Source organism: Patiria miniata, unplaced genomic scaffold (assembly GCF_015706575.1).
Source record: "Patiria miniata isolate m_02_andy unplaced genomic scaffold, ASM1570657v1 HiC_scaffold_30, whole genome shotgun sequence".
Lineage (NCBI taxonomy): Eukaryota > Metazoa > Echinodermata > Asteroidea > Valvatida > Asterinidae > Patiria > Patiria miniata.
The window spans coordinates 1,736,429-1,754,039 of NW_024037070.1; the positions used below are offsets into that span (position 1 = coordinate 1,736,429).

The following is a 17,611-nucleotide window of genomic DNA, read 5'->3' on the forward strand; positions in this document are numbered from 1 at the left end:
CTGCCCTGGAGATGTGATTGTGGAGAATAGTGTGCAGTCATCTGCATTGCTTAACATAGTGTTTTCAAGGTTTTCAGTGATGTCACTGGTGAAGATGAGGAAAAGAGTAGGACCCAGCACACTGCCCTTGGGTACTCCAGACGTAATGGGTGATTTGCGTGAAGTTTGACCTCCAACTGTTACCTGCTGAAATCTGTTGCTTAGGTATGACTTGAAGCAGCAGAGCAGGTTGCCAGTGATGCCACAGTTCTTTAATTTAGCAAGAAGTCCAGTGTGCCACACCTGATCAAATGCTGCAGACAAATCAAGTGCGATGAGGCGAGACTCATACCCTTTATCGAGGTTATCCTTAATTTGTTGCGTGATAAGAAGAAGAGCGTCATTTGTAGATCTTTTGGGGAGAAAGCCAAACTGCAGATTGGGTAATAGGTTGTTTGCACAACAGTGTGTGAGAAGAGCATGATTTAAGACTCTTTCCATGACCTTGGAGACAACTGGAAGGAGTGCTATCGGCCTATAGTTTTTAGGGTCACTTGATGAGCCAGCTTTGGGAACAGATGTTACATTTGCAAACTTCCAGGCAGATGGAACAGTGCCGCTGTCAAGAGATGGAAGATTGATGAAGGAAGATTGCACCTCACTTTCTTGGACTTTTGTAATTGAATTGTAGATACACTCATATAAGGTATCATCAGCTGATGGGGGGCGGTACACAGAAGAGACAAAGATATGCTGATGCCGTGCGTGGTACTCAAGCCATAGTATCTCATGGCACTTGCACTCAAGATCAGATCTACGACGACAGGGGAGATCATCCTTGATGTATGCGGCGACACCACCTCCAAAGGTAGACCTGTCATTTCTATGAAGTGTGTAGCCTGTTATACTACATTCGCCATCAGGACAAGTACTCGACAGAAAGGTTTCTTGGAGTGTGGTGATGCAAGGCTTCAGTTTAGCTACTTTCTGCCGTAGCTCTTACTGACTGACGATGCCGACTGGGGTGCTCATTTAAGAGGCCAGACGAGATGATAAATACCATTTCTTCCCCAAGGAGAGATGAACAGTAGCTCAACTTAGAGTCGGGACTGCCATTGTTGTCTACCATGAAGATCATCCAATACCAGTCCAAAGTCTAGTGCTGTTCATCACTAGACTTGGGGCAATGAAACTGGAGTGGGATCCCAAAATACCCAGCTCCGCCAGCAATAGTCAGCTAACTTGACCAAATGCTGCCAGACGTTGTTCATAACAGTTGAATCATCCGAGCTGCCAGCCAAACTTCGAGGGTCGTGCCATGGATTGTGTAGGTTGCAGATGTTGGTTTGCGCTTGTTTGTGATGCTCACTACCCGACACTTTGATGGATGAAACTCCATCAGCCACGTCTCTTCCCATTTCTGTAATGCATCCAGGTCTTCCTGAAGTAGAGAAGCATCCTGAGGTGATGAAATTCTCTTGTACAGCACACAGTCGTCCGCATATAATCTTGTTTTGGAGCTCTTCACGCTGTCAGGGAGGTCATTGATGAACGCCAAAAAGAGCAGCGGTCCTAGGACACTCCAGATGATACCATAGCTTGTGTGCTGACTTTCCCGTCTACCAGTACTTGCTGAGTGCGCTGGCTGAGGAAATTCTTGACCCACTGGAGACTTGTTCCACGCACACCATAGTGCTCAATCATGTGCAGGAGAAATCTATGGGAAACCTTATCAAAGGCTATACTAAAGTCCAACAGTATCAAGACGGTCTGCTCTTTCACTTTGTTATTCCTTTAGCCTGATCATCTATGGTTAGTATAAGTTGGGTGTCGCAAGAGCACCTCTTTCTGAACCCATGTTGCGCATCAGTTATGATCTTGTGGTCAGTCAGATGGTTGATGATAGCACTGTGAACCACATGTTCACACAGCTTACTTAGGATGGACGTGAGTGATATAGGCCTATAGTTATATGGTAAGGATCGATTCCTTTTCTTGAATAGAGGGACTATTAAAGCCTTCTTCCATGCAGCTGGTATGGTACCTTGATCGAGGAAGGCCTGGAACAGGATACTGATGGCTGGAGCAATTACTTCTGCGGTTTCTTTCAGCAATCTGGCAGGCCTGTTTCTGCAGTCGCCTCAACCGCTTCCAGTCACGTTCTCTGTCACGACTTACAAGATTTTGTCACAATATATGAATTTTGACAAAATTCATTATACTAGGGGAAACATAGGTTTAGTGCTACTCATGGTTTCAGTCAGTTCATTTTGCAATTTACAATGCCATGATGGCCAGTGTGTAAATTCTAACAGCCTAATAATGTGAGGTGTTTAAAATGCTCTGTTACGTGTGTGTGTGTCTCATTCTGTCACAGCTTTTTGTGCAAGCTGGATAAATTTACCCACCACCACCCCAGCTCCTGCCTATTCTTGCAGGTTTTAAAGTAGCGTCTTTAACAGGATTCGAAGACAGCCCATGCCTAATACACATACACACATGATTTTACATGTACATGTATCATTAGTTTTTATGGGTATGTTATTGATATTTAGTAATACAATGTGATTTGAATTTTGTAAGGGGCAGCCACTCCCCCTTACGTACCCCAGGGGTCGGATGTGCTGTATTTCCATAGCGCAACCACGGCTGTCCCCCACAGATGTGGACTGGGCCATGCATACCCATTCATTAATGGTTGGCCTGGGAGCCAAATGGTAATTGATTGGCCTGGGAGCCAAATGGTAATTGACGTACATGTACGGGACCAGTGGGAGTCCATTATGTGTTTGATATTTTTCTTTTGGACCTGTAATAGCCCCATGACTTGATGCCAGCTTGCCCAAATCAATTCGGTATCTGGCGAATGAACAAACTGTTAACTGTTAGTTACTATAAAATTCCCTTTTACAAAACTTCTTTTTTTTTTTTAAATTAGGGGGTGAGTGTAACCAGGTCGGGTTTTCGTTAACACTTTTACCCGACAGTTTCCCTACTCCATCATGCATCACATGTCATAACTTAAAGGGAACATGAAATAAAATTTTGATTGCATTTTTTTGGCTTAAATCAATTAAGGATGATGTTCTTAACAATATTTTGTGTATGGCGGTGTTTATTTCCTGGGATAAATGGGGGAAAATAATTTGTGAACATGTTTGGTCAAACTACTCAGCCCCACAAAGGGAAGCTTCATTAACATAAAACTTCGCGAGGGGTATGATGCAAATCAAGGCAGAGACTTGCCGCGCTGCGGGGGGCACCGGCATTGCGGCGTGCATCATAATACATGTACATATACATTGCGGCACTGAAAGTTTTTCTGGTGTTTCGTTCGGAATCGAGGAGAAATAACACCCGATTTTCAGCCATGCCGACAAGGTGTGTGGCTGCTGGGTGTAGCAAAACTACCAAGGATGGAGTTAAGCCTTCATTTGTTTCCAGTAAATCCGAAATATCGGAGCATTTGGAGAGCCAAAGTGAAGGTAAATACCAGAGCAAAGTGGTCCGGGCCCAGTGAGTTCGCGTCCCTCTGAGCGGCCCTCGTGAGTGAGTTCGCGGCCCTCGCTGCACTTTGAGCCGTCGTGCTTTGATGCTGGTCTGTACAGCAACTTGGGCATGCCCCTAAAAAAACATCGAGTCAGTGTCTGAATCATTAGAACTCTGATTCGAATCGGACGAATCTGTACCATTTTCATCGGATTCGCTAAGGGAAGAAGAGGAAGAGTCTTCGGAACTTTCACGGTCATGACGGTCGTCGTTGTGTTCATTCGACAACGGTGGAACTGTGGCACGTCTGTGTGTTCGTACGTGTGCATATAATGCCACGTACGGGTACGCGGCGGCTGCACATACACACAGCACAGTAGCTTCGCTAATCCGTCTTGTACCCAGACGTCATTTACGGGCCCTGGATTTCTCTGCCTTTGTTTACGTCATGAACAGCGCCCTCATTTGGAGTTGCCGCGAAAATCAAAACGGGGGGGTTCAATTTTGGACGGCAAATTACCACACTAAACATACACCAGAACCAGTTCTGCTTTTAATTCACATTTAATACACATAAATGAATGTATATATAAAATAAAATATGTTATGAAAATTTTGGACTGCATGTTTCCTTTAAGTAAATTACTTGTATGTCACTTTGTCAGCCACGAGCATTGCGTTATGATCGATCATCTTTTTGCCTAGCGTCCTCTTGCGGCGAACTAAACTTTTTTAGCACAGCACGCGCCACCTAGAATTTTGCCCGCTACTTTTTCAACTATGCGATGGGCGTAGCGAGCAGGCGAGTTTAACATTCCACGCGCTTTGTTCAAGTTGGATAGCTGGCATTCCTGGCGTTTCATATAGTTTTCTTGTAGGACTAGGTCCAAAATATTGTTGATTCCGTTCCAACTCTGCTTTGGGTTGACATCTATCTGGCTGGTTCTGCCCCTGCTTTGCGACCAGCATTTATAGCGAACATTGCACACTCCACTTTTTCTGCAAGTTTTGGGTGCGGCTCCACGATAGCAGCAATATAATTTTATATCCAGCGTTGCCGGCATTGCATTTTGCAATATTTTGCTGCTTCTACATCGATTTTAACATCGAGCACGGAGAAGACATGAACGTAGATCATCCCAAGTGATCCTTTCCTTGGAGTGACAGTTCAGCCTATATTTTTTCCCTTTTGACTGTCGTTTTATATACCCAAAGTTCTTATATACTATCATTCAATTGTAAAAACCTGATAATTTGTATATATATATTGTCTCATATTGTGTTGTAAATAAAATATTTTGATATTGTTGAGACAAACAAAAAACTTCGCTCCACCCAAATTATTTTAAATTAGTGGAACCACTCGGTTGGGAGGAGAGTGAGCCATTTAAATTAAAATATCGCTCTCCCCGGTTACAATTGCCATCCCATTTACACCCTCTGCCATGTTTGTTTACAACTTTTTTACACTGTTTTCGGTTCAGTGTTTGGGCACATGTGTAAACATGTTTCTGTTTATTAATTGACGTCATAAACATATGTTGCTGGTCACGGTCGCGAAAATACGCCCCAGCACTGCAAATTGTTTGTGTTGTACTACATAAACCGTGCTGTACAACCAGCAGAACGAGTGTGCTATAAAATAGGCATTGGCTCAGCACCATTATGTCTGACTGGTAGGTCATTGTTCTTTCCCCGTGTTTAATAATGACATCTAATGATGGATGATAGATGATGATGATAATCGTGTCTCACCTTTGGCAACGAAATCAGTCTGAAGCCCATGGAAACCCCTTGAGCTGACCCACTGTTGATGAAATTTCCAATGGCAAGAACGTGCTCCAGGACAGACACAAATTTCTCACTGGAGCAAAGCAACTTGCAGGCATCATGGACCCTGTCAATTGTCTGAACATATAAAACAAGTAATCCTCAATTAGACATAGCAGGAATATAATACATGTAATTATAGAACTAGAGATCTATGTCTGTTTACAACAGAACAGTGGTTCTTTAGATATATTATTAAAAAAATGCACTTTTAAGATTACATCGCAAGACCTGTGATCACCTGCCACCTGAGTGCGCTCGAATAATACTTGGTGTCACTCGTCAGATTTTTGAAAAGCCTCCCTTTCCACAGACTCGCATGGTTGAAAGCAAGTTCACATCTTTCACCAATTGCAAAAATTAAGGCACTTCGGGTTTCAACCGGGAAGAAGGGTCAATGCTTTTTCTACCTTATAACACAAATTAAGACCCTGGATTAATACATCAATTCCCGTAAAAAGCAAAATCAGATCTGATGTTCCTATATTATGCTCAGGTCTGACAGATGATGTTTCCATTATTTCACAAATTCCCAGTTGTTCAAAGAATGAGAAGAACAAAGAAAAATACGGGAACCTGACCGAAAAGGCAAACAGTTTTTTAAGCCACAAGAGGGTGCTGTTTGCTTTTCACTAGCAGCAATGTTTATCAGAAAGACAACATCGACTGGTTACAAATATGGAGTTTGTTTAAATTTAAATCTTATATAAAATCACATTGATGGTGTTAATCATGCCTCTTGGTAAATTTGCCTCTACAATGCATGAGAGGTTTGCGGTAACACCATGTGGAAACCTCTCACTTATTGATCTTTCCACCCTGCAAACCTTCAAGTCTCACTCTACAATTCGTGTATAGACTACGTTCCTACTGAATTGTGGGACCCAATGGGACCAACAGTTTTCTCAATACGAGAATTTGAAAAGTGTACTTTCATGATGATGTCACATGCCCTGCGATGACGTTATCTTAACAACACTTGTCAGTGCACATGTTTTCTTTGTAGTCTTGGTTTGTACCAAGTTTAAAGTCAAACAGATGAACTGAAGTTTAACATTTGGAAGTAGAATAAAAATCTAAATTTTAGAAAATCATAAAAAATCAACCGACGACGTCATCATGACGTCACTTTGGGATTCTTTTATATTAGTAACAGTACATACCTACACAACAAGTTTCAAGACAATCGGACTTACTCTTATATGAGTTTTGAAAAATCGCATTTTTGATGATGTCATCGTGATGTCACAAATTTCAAAAAATGTTGTGCATGTAACTATTAACTAACAGACCTAATGCAAAAACAATTTTAAATTTAGCATGTTGGGTACGAGAGATATCGTGATTATCTTCAAAAATTCAAAAATTGATATAAAATCACACGATGACGTCATGACGACGTCACCTCCATTTTTACCTATAACACATCCCGGCCTACCTACATTCCGAAAATCAATAAAAAACACATCATATGGTGTCCTCATGATGTCACTTTGCTCTTCATATAACACAACCCGGTACATGTATATACAAAGTCACAACCCAATTGGCATTGTAATTTTCTGGGTACACAGGTACACCATTGAATAATGCACTTAAAGATGACGTCGCATGACTTGTGATGTCATTATGATGTCAGATCCATGAGTCAAGGCACTATATGTCACAGATTTTATTAAAACTTGGTAGAAAGTATCTTTTAGTGGTGCTATAGATGAGGTTGAAACCAAATACCGGGAAACCAAATTGTTACGATAGCACAAAGTTCAATGAACTTTGCTGAAGAAAAGGGAATCTGACTGGCCCATAGAATAAATCACATTTTGGTACATGGGTACAACTACTGTAGTGGAGAAGGAATATAATGAATAAAAAACTAAATAAAAGTAATACTCATCATGCCTCACAGGTAATGAAAGAGGATGCTTCGGGTAACTTAAAACCCGAAACGTTTGTTGTGTTCTGATTGGTCGATTAAAAAGCGGTCAAGGATTGTTGTGGATATGAGTGGATTGGGTGAATAAAAGTGGGAGCGTTTGTTTTTGGCTGTCATTCGTCTGCCTGCCAGTAATCATAGAGTGATATTTGAATTAACCTGTAGTACTCTGAACCCAATGTTCTAAATGTTTACTGTCACTGAATTAATAGTTTCTAATGTTTAATACCTTCACTTTTTTAATAGCTAAAAATTAATAGAGACATCATTAGTATCGGTATTGTCATAGGTGGTGGGTACACTTTTAACTTTGACTAAAGACATGAATAAATAAATGAATTGAAGAGAAAACAAAATCAGAAATGCTGTCTGTTTAAATTTAATTATTTAAATCGTAATTCAACGTTAGTGTCTTCATTAAATTGGAATCTACTAAATTATTATTTGTATCAATGGATTTTCTTATTACAGTTGGTGGGGGGGGGGGGAATTTATTATTTAATAAGTATGGTTAAGATGAGGGGATTCAATTCCCACGGTTAGTGCGGGCACTTCATACATAAAACGGTTGTATCAAATAAAATACTTGGTAGCGTGGGTCTAACATTAAACACGAAAACAAAATTGGTCACTGACGTGTAATTTGAAAGGTCAGCGTTGTCATCATGGCTCAGCACGAAGAGGATTACTACCAATTTTCTCCAGATCGACCTTATTAAGCAAATGGAAGATGAAGCACTTGCTTTGCCATCCTATGAGCCACAAGTGATACCAGAGATGCCACCTCATTTGCAAGGCATAGATGATATGGAGGTAAGAAACAGTTTATATTTGCAAACTATGTATTTGAATTAGGTAAATATTGACTCGCTGTTTCCAGCCACAGTTATAGCTCATATTGCAATGTGATTTTAAGTCAGAGTCATGTATTTTGGTAGTTGAGTATACTTGGTAGTCTGACATATCACTGTGCTATACAATTGTCAGTTGAATGTAGGGATGTTTAGTCGAGAGAATATTACATGTTATTTTGTAGCCATAGGATATTTATGGTTTTAGGTGTGAGTTATTGGTGAATCGTACATACTCGGACGTGTCCGTGGGAATAGAAAGCTACACCTTACCATACCCTTTCTGGTTAAATTACTCAAACATAAGCAAATTGTTTTGGTACATCGTAAATACTATTTCATTCTTACGTCACACACCGACTCTGTTATCACGTCTTAACTTGCCCGTTAGGGGAGAATGCAGATTTAAACAGGTGGTAACTCAAGGTTTACCTCAAGGTTTTACGAGGTTTAACAGGGTTTTGTGGGGTACCTTAGGGTAAAACCTCCAGTTACCACAACACCACTTTGCAGGTTTTTTTTTTTTATTATACCCTTAGTCCGTGTATTTCCCCCCTACCTTTGCTCGCCCAGACTTGTCCTGTGACGTCAGACAAGTACCTTATTTATTTATTTGTTTATTTATTTATTTTGGCAAATGCAAACAAACGTACAGTGGTACATACAAAAATGAACGTAGGAAATACAAAGGCAAGGATAACCCAAAAACGGTTTATAGGGCGGCTTATTTCCATCAGGGTCCTTAAAAGCACATACACAAAAACTTACAAGTACATTATAAAAACTTTAAAAAAAATTACACAGGTTAAAGCAAAGAATGATCATTAAAAAATGATCATTAAAAACTCAGATGCTTAAAAAAAATGACTGAGAAGAGAGACGTTCTTTCACTGCTCTTTTAAATTGAGGATGATTGTTGGGAAGTAAATTCCATTCATGAATTCCAGTATAAAAAAATGTATTGCACTCTTGCCCTTTTATTCTTGGAGCAACAAAATTGGTGGAACTGCCCCTGGTAGAATAATTCTTCCTAAATTGATGACAGAGGAAGTGTGGTGCCATTTCATGAAAAATTTCATAAACATGATTCAGCTTGAGTTGTGTAACATGGTCATTGACACTTATCATGCTCAGCTTGTATAGTTCAGTTTGACCAATATGTGATCTGGAATCCTTGTTTAAGATAAACCGGACTAATTTATTTTGGGTAACTTGGAGCCTTTTCTTCAATTTTACCGACAACGCGGAGTACCAGTGTGGTGTGGCTCTCGGAGAAACTGCGGTCGGTGGATGAGTGGGGTGCCACCATGCGGTGGTGGTATTCCCGAAATCTTCCGTCACCGCATGGTTGCGTCCTACAAAATCTGCCAACTCAGGTACATTTTTATCGTGTTTCCTGCCATTGATGTATCTTTTAACATTGCTTGTCTGATTTAATAAGCATTGGAGTTTGAGACATAAGAAGTAGAGTTATTGACATTGTGTAAAAGAAATTAATTTTAAGAAACGAAGATATGTTGATTTCGTTTATCGATGTATACTTGTGGGCGTTGTGCCAAGCTGGATAACGTGGGGCATAAATCTCCTCTTGATCTTTACCCCTGGATGTAATATTCTGGATAAACATAAGGAGTGACTATTAGCTTAAGTGCATGTACAAGTGTAGTTGTTTTTGCCACAAATTAAGCCTTATTCTGGTGAAAACTTACTGTGAAATTTGCACCCATGTGGATGTTGAATAGCGCCCTCTTGTGTTTGAATAATCTGCTCATATGTTGACTTGCACAAGTAGGAGGTCACTAATTGAACAGGAATATATGTACTGTGTTTTGGACCATTAATCAGAAAGTTTAGGTGGAATCTGTTAAATATTCATGTAACTAATTTTATTGGGACTTGACTGTAATTTAGTTTCTGCAAAGTCTCTGTGAATTAGCTGCATTTGTGTATCTGGGAAATTAATGACATGTTTCTCGTATACAACCCAGTGGACTGTTAACAATTTTAATTCAGGTTAACAATCTTATAATATTTTCAGTGGAAACATCAGGGTATAATTCTAGAGTGCTCTCACGGTTTGTAGTGGAACTGGGGGACATAAATGTCCACATAAATTTTATTGAATAATTATTTAATAAGTGGTTTTTTTAATCTTTTCTTCCTTTATGGTGATTCCCGAAATCTTCCGTCACCGCATGGTTGCGTCCTACAAAATCTGCCAACTCAGAACCTATAGTGGAGGGAAATTCAAGGGACAGTTCAGAATTATACCGCCTCCTGACTCTCTTCCTTCCTCATCCCAAATCCATCAGCACCCCTGCTTCCTGTAGTAGTCCTAGCCCCATCACCATCATTTACTACCCGTCAACTGTTCCCGCCGTAGCTCACTCCCTCAACTTGGCCCCGCAATGCACCAATGCCTAGACAGGAGACCCCACTGCGACGGTGTTACAACTGTCAGGACCCAGGACATTTAATCAGGGATTGTCCATGGCCACGAGAGAGTTCCCACCATCGAGATAACCATCCCAAGCAACAGGCTGCCAGAGGTGCTACTTCTGCCCATCTGGACCCTGCTACTACTCTTCAGCAATGCTCGCCTGCGGAAAACTACCCCCCTCCACGGTTAGGAGCCAGGCAGTTGGAGGGGAATCAACTGGCTCAACACCCTTCTCCACCAAGGCAGTAAGTGACTGTTACTCTGTGGGTGTCAAGATAGGGGAGACCGTAGTGTCTTGCTTGATAGACACTGGATCAATGGTAACCACTATAACTGAAAATTGCTACAACTGCCACTTCAAGGGGTGTGGCTATAAACTAAAGAACATACCAGAGTACTTCCAGCTCTTCTCCGCCAACGGGGCAAACATTCCGTACCTTGGACTTATCGAGGTGGATCTCGAGGTACTCGGTGTGACTCCTGGCTCATCCTGGTAATAAGAGAAGCACAGTCGAGCCCAACTTTTGGAACGTCCCCGGGTATAGTTGGCATGAATGTTCTGAAGAATTGCTGGCCGCAATTGAGTACCCTTCCCCTGAGTAAACACACAGTTCCAGGATCCAGTGAGTTCAAACATGCTTGGGAGGCTGCGATGCGGGTGACAAAGAGGAAGTTGAAGTTCGACACATGTGAAGGGCCCATAAGTCAAGCTTACCTACCAAGAAGTGGGGATTGCATGATTCCTGCTAGGACAGCATCTATCTTCAAGGCTTCTGCCAAGCCAGGTCCTGAAGGATACACAGCAGTTCTTGAACCCGATCTCACTTGGAATCTCCCTTCTTCGGTCAGCAGAGAGAGGTCTCTTGTCCGTGTTGTGGATGGGAAGTTCTCTGTGGTCATAACCAATGAGACAGAGCATGAGATTCAGCTTCCGCCGCATGGATGCTTGGGAACGCTGTATCCAATTGACGATGTAGAGCCATGCTGCCAAGACCTGACTAAGGTACTCAATGAGAGAGGTGCAACCGGGGTTCTTTCTTCTGCGGCTGTGACAGCAGCTTCACTTGAAGATGACCCATCTGCCACTCAGGGTGTGAAGGTTGGGAAAAAGCTGTCAGACGAAGAAAGAGAAAAAGCTTGATAACCTGCTGCAGAAGTATGATGATGTCTTCTCGAAGCATGACATGGACTTGGGATTCTGCGACGTAGTACAACACACAATCGACACTGGTAACACTGCCCCCATTCGGCAGCGGTATCGGTCTTTGCCTCCCTCCCAGTATAAGGAAGTCCGTCAGCATATCCAGGAGTTGCTTGATGCCAAGGTGATAAGGGAAAGCAGCAGTCCATGGGCCTAACCCATAGTGGTGGTGAGAAAGAAGGATAAATCCATCAGGATGTGCGTGGACTACCGAAAACTAAATGCGGTCACTGCAAAGTCGTCATTTCCATTACCGCGCATAGATGAGTCCCTACAGGCTTTGGGTGAAGCTCGATACTTTAGTGTGCTAGACCTTACGTCTGGGTATTATCAGGTCGCCATGGCGGAAGAAGACAAAGAGAAGTCTGCATTCGTTACACCGTTTGGCTTGTGGGAATTTACTCGGCTTCCTTTTGGTCTTTGTAACAGTCCGGCCACGTTCCAACGGATCATGCAACGGTGTTTCGGCGACCGGGCATTTGAGAGCTTACTCATATATCTAGATGATCTCATTGTCTACTCGGTGACCTTCGAAGAGCATCTACGGCGATTAGAGCTTGTGTTCTCCCGCCTCAGGCAACATGGGTTGAAGCTCAAACCTCGGAAGTGTGAGTTCTTTAAGTCTCGGGTCAGGTACCTTGGCCACTTGGTGACTGCTGGTGAGGGGGTGAAGCCTGATCCAGAGAGATAAAGATAGTTGAGGATTGGCCAGAACCGACGACCGTGACTGAGCTACGCTCGTTTCTGGGTTTTGCCAGCTATTTTAGGAAGTTTGTGAGACAGTTTGCCACTGAAGCCTCGCCGCTTCTGAGGTACTTGCAGGGGATACCAACAAAGGAAAAGGAAAGGTCCGGAAAAATGACTGTGGAACTTGATGAATCAGCGAAGGCTGCGTTTCGGTCATTGAAGCAGAGATTGGTTGAAGCACCAGTCCTTAGATTTGCGGATTTTGCTCTTCCCTTTGTCCTGGAGACAGATGCAAGCTCAGGTGGTCTAGGGGCAGTGCTCTCACAGAGGAAACCAGATGGTTCAAAAGCAGTCATTGCCTACGCTTCTCGCTCTCTACGTCGAGTAGAAAAACAGGACAAGGATTACTCCTCCTTCAAGCTCGAATTATTGGCCATCCGTTGGGCTGTATGTCAGGCTTTTCGAGATTACTTACTTGGAAATCAGTGTGTGATCCTCACTGACCACAACCCCCTGAGGTATTTGGATACTGCTAACCTGAGTTCAGTTGAGTTGCGCTGGGTACAACAACTGGCATCCTTTGATTTCCAATTGGAGTACCGGTCTGGCAAGAGCAACCGTGCAGCAGATGCCCTGTCGAGACATCCTGGTGCCAGCGGCAAGGCTGAGAAGGTGGAGGTGTCTTCTGGAGCTGTGTCAGGTGTTACCTCTGGGGATACAGAACTTCCTCCTGTGTTTTGTCGACAAATCCAGACCGTGGCTGACGGAGGTATTCCGACTCTTCCTGGCTACTCTCCCGGGGAGTTAAAGAAGCTCCAGGGTGAGACTAGAGTTTTACAGAAGGTAATCCTCGTCAGGAAAGGGAAAATGCTGGGAAGGAGGTAACCAAAATTCTACGACACCAAGTGCAGCTGTTCCTTGTAGACAGAGTCTTGTATCGCAGTTGGATGAGTCCCAGTGGAAAGAAGGCAGACTGCTTGGTTGTTCCGGCTGCGCTGGTTGACACGGTGTTGCGTCTCTTCCATGATGATGGGGGCCATTTTGGTGTTAAGCATACCCTGCGACTTATTCGTCCTCTCTTCTTCTGGTTGGGTATGGAGGCCAGAGTCAAAATATGGTGCGAACAGTGCCAGCGTTGCAGTCGGGAAGCGACCTAATAGAAATACAAAGCCCCCGATGGGTACCCTCCGAGCTACTGCGCCAATGGAGATGGTGGCGATCGATTTCACTGTGTTGGAGCCCTCGAGTGATGGCTATGAAAACCTTTTAGTCCTCACCGATGCTTTTACCAAATTAGCCAGGGCCATCCCAACTAGGGACCAGCGTGCGGTTACAGTGGCCAAGATGCTTGTCAAGCATGTCTTCCTCCCCTTCGGTGCACCTCTTCGTATACATTCAGACAACGGACGATATTTTGAGGCGAAAGTCGTGCAAGAACTCTGCCAAATCTACAGTGTCGGACACTCGCACACTACACCATACAGACCCCAAGGTAACGGACAGTGCGAGCGGTTTAACCGCACACTACATAACCTGCTCGTCCCTCTCCCTGAACATCGCAAGGCTAGATGGACTGAAAGTCTGCCACATCTGGTCACCCTGTATAACAACACGGTTCACGCGAGCACTGGCTACGAGCCTGCCTACCTGATGATGGGAAGAAGGTTCCAGCTTCCACAACACCTCCTGCTTGGAGTTACCCACACACAACTTCATGGGGAAACTCCACACCAATACATCCAGCAGCTCTGTAAGCAGATGGAGCAGGCCCACACTACTGCATCGGCCAATATTGACGCCAACACAATCAAGCGACAAGCCAGCCACAACAGCAACATCTTCGAGAAACCAATCAACCGGGGTGACTTTGTACTGATTCGTGACAGGAAACACCGGGGCAGAGCGAAGATCCAAGACTATTGGGAGTCAAACCCCTATATGGTAGTCGATAGACCATACCCCGAGCAACCGGTCTATAGAGTTCGTGATTCTGGGGGAGCTGTGAAAGTGCTTCATCGCTGTGAAGTCAAGCACTGCCCTTGGGAAGTGACACCTCCTCATAATTCAGGTGACTCCCTCTCATCCTCGGAAGTGGATTCGCCCACCTCTACCACGGACCGAACCACGTCTGATGACCACGTTTGGGGCACAGTTTTGACCTTTGGACCAGGAGCTTCGGCCGCGTCTCGGAAACTGCCGCAAATCCTCACGGAGACGACAGCGCACGATCAGGACAAACTTCAAGGGAAGCCCATACACTCCGAAGGTGATTCAGTTCACACACCTGATGAATCCTCACCCCAACTACTGACTGGTCCTGAAGGGGACGCTTGTGTGAGCACCCTACCGGATGACTCTTCCTCGACTGCACAGGTCGAGTCTACTTCCTCGACTGCACAAGTCGAGTCTACTTCCTCGACTGCACAGGTCGAGTCTACTTCCTCCACTGGACAGGTGGAGTCTCCTTCAGGGTCCAACGGTCTTCATGGTGAGCCAGAGGCCCCCCAAGATGGGATGTCCCCCGTCTGCAGCGCCAGATGCTCGTGAGCCACCAGTGGACCCGGAGGTTCCAGAACCTAACACCATACCCAGGACGATCGACATCGTGCTGCCAACTGAGTCAGTCCGGAGACCTCGCTACAAGGCACCTGCTGTGTCGTTCCAAGCGGACCACAAAAGGCAAGCCTCCGGTCAGGTACCAATCCAGTGTCATCAGACTCTTGACCCAAGTTAAGAACATTGTATCAGGCAACACAGGCACTGAATCTGACTCTGAATAGTGACAATTCCATTTGCCATCCCTGTGTATTACTAATTGGTGGCACATCCCTAAGTAATTGTTTTAAAGGAAAAGTGACATTAGTTGCACAAGTTGAACTTTCTTGTTCCATGAACGTTATGGTTTTCTTGTTCAATAACTATTTGTTACTGTTGGAAGTTATTAGCAAGTGATGTTTTTTCAGTCAACTGTTATTCTAAGCTAGAGAATGTTTCATCTGATCATCGTCGGGGGCGACGACGTTGTGGCTTTTGGAGGAATGTGGTGTGGCTCTCGGAGAAACTGCGGTCGGTGGATGAGTGGGGCGCCACCATGTGTTGGTGGTATTCCCGAAATCTTCCGTCACCGCATGGCTGCGTCCTACAAAATCTGCCAACTCAGGTACATTTTTATCGTGTTTTCTGCCATTGATGTATCTTTTAACATTGCTTGTCTGATTTAATAAGCATTGGAGTTTAGGATATAAAGAAGTAGAGTTATTGACATTGTGTAAAAGTAATTAATTTCAAGAAACGAAGATATGTTGATTTTGCAAACATGGCGACTTCGTTTATCGATGTATACTTGTGGGCGTTGTGCCAAGCTGGATAACGTGGGGCATAAATCTCCTCTTGATCTTTACCCCTGGATGTAATATTCTGGATAAACATAAGGAGTGACTATTAGCTTAAGTGCATGTACAAGTGTAGTTGTTTTTGCCACAAATTAAGCCTTATTCTGGTGAAAACTAACTGTGAAATTTGCACCCATGCAGATGTTGAATAGCGCCTGTTATGGAGTGGCATTACGCGGCCACCGTATCCATATTCTATGATGTTATTACGGGCTGTTAATAAACGTCTTTCAGTGAATGCTACACTTGAGTCCTGCCGTCTTTAGAACATGGTGTCAGAAATTAGCTGAATCCAGCACCATTACCGCAAAGAACCGGCAAATCCTCGGCAATCTTGGAGAACGGACCACAAGGGATCCGTCGGCAGCACAGATTGATCCTGTCACACACGGTAGGCTGTGTCGGCGAACAATAAACTGTGCACACTGTGAACGATAGACTGTACATGTACTGTACGCATACATTGCACGTTGAGTTCATGCCATTGTCGTCAACGTGCGTTTCGCTGTAAACTACGGAGGCCTGTAACGGACACATCGCGGTGTACATTACGCACGCACTGTATATTAACCATGGCGCACTCGCTCATTCCCCCACTGGCGAAAATGGACATGAAAGGAGACCAGGTTTCCAACTGGCAATTTTTCAAGGCAAGTTGGCAGAACTATCTAGTGGCCACAGAACTGGATAAGAAAGATACTTCCATCCATGTGGCTACATTACTCACAATTATGGGGAAGGAGTGCTATGAAGTGTACGAAAATCTGCCACTAACAGAGGAACAGAGAAAGTCACCACAGCAAATCCTAACCAGCCTTGGAGCTCATTTTGACCCTAAACGCAATGTGGTGTACGAACGATTCATGTTCAACTCCTGTAAGCAAGAGCCCAAAGAGAACATTGACACTTTCTTGAACAGGCTGAGAAAGTTGGCAACCACATGCAATTATGGAGCGCTTCTCGATGAAATGCTCCGAGACAGGCTGGTCATAGGAGTAGTAGGCAACAGCATCCGTGCTCGTCTGCTGCGTGAGTCGTCACTGACATTGCAGAAAGCCATAGACATATGCCGCAGCAGTGAACAGGCAGCGATCCACCTTCAGCAGATGGATCCGGTAGAGGCAGAGACAGCACACTTTGTGAAAAACAAGCAGCGGACACAGAAATCTGGAAAAGCCAGCAAGCCTCCGAACATGAACTGCAAGTACTGTGGCAAATCACACAGCAAAGGCAAGTGCCCAGCCTACGGGACAACTTGCTCTAAGTGCCAAAAACGCAACCTCTATGCGCAGGTTTGCCAGACCGTACCAAATGACAGCCACAGAAATCTACACAGAAGCTCCACAAAATGGATGGAGACGAAAGCGGCAGCGACGAAAGCATCTTTACAGTGCAGTCAAAGCCCAAGCAGCAATACTTTGTTGAGCTAGCAGTGGAGACGCCAACAAGGGATCTGACAAAGACCATCAGATTTCAGCTAGACTCTGGTGCAACTTGCAGCACCATGAAGCTGGCAGACTACAAGCAGCTCAGTGACACGCCTCCGGTGCCATCAAAGACTAAACTGAAACTGTACAATGGCACAATCATTCATCCCGTTGGAGCTGCCAGCTTGAGATGCCAGATCAAAGGGGTCACCAGGAAAATCCACTTCGAGATCGTGGAGGATGCCCCCTCATCTCTGCTGTCAGGTAAAGCAGCAGAAGCTCTGGGACTAATGCAGTTCGCACAGGAGTGCTTAGTGCATGCAGTGACAGAGTCACCGACTCAAACCAAGGAACAGGTCCTCAGTGAGTACAAAGACGT

General features: G+C 44.1%; 1 protein-coding gene across 2 annotated transcripts in view; it reads right to left on the bottom strand.

Annotated features, from left to right (window-relative positions):
• LOC119739268 (protein diaphanous homolog 3-like) overlaps positions 1-17,611 on the bottom strand; it is a 124,407-nt gene that overhangs the window by 55,012 nt on the left and 51,784 nt on the right. For both annotated transcript variants that reach the window (XM_038214129.1, XM_038214130.1), the window contains exon 4: positions 5,224-5,376. In XM_038214129.1, coding sequence (XP_038070057.1) covers positions 5,224-5,376 — 153 coding nt within the window. The remainder of the gene's footprint in view (positions 1-5,223; positions 5,377-17,611) is intronic.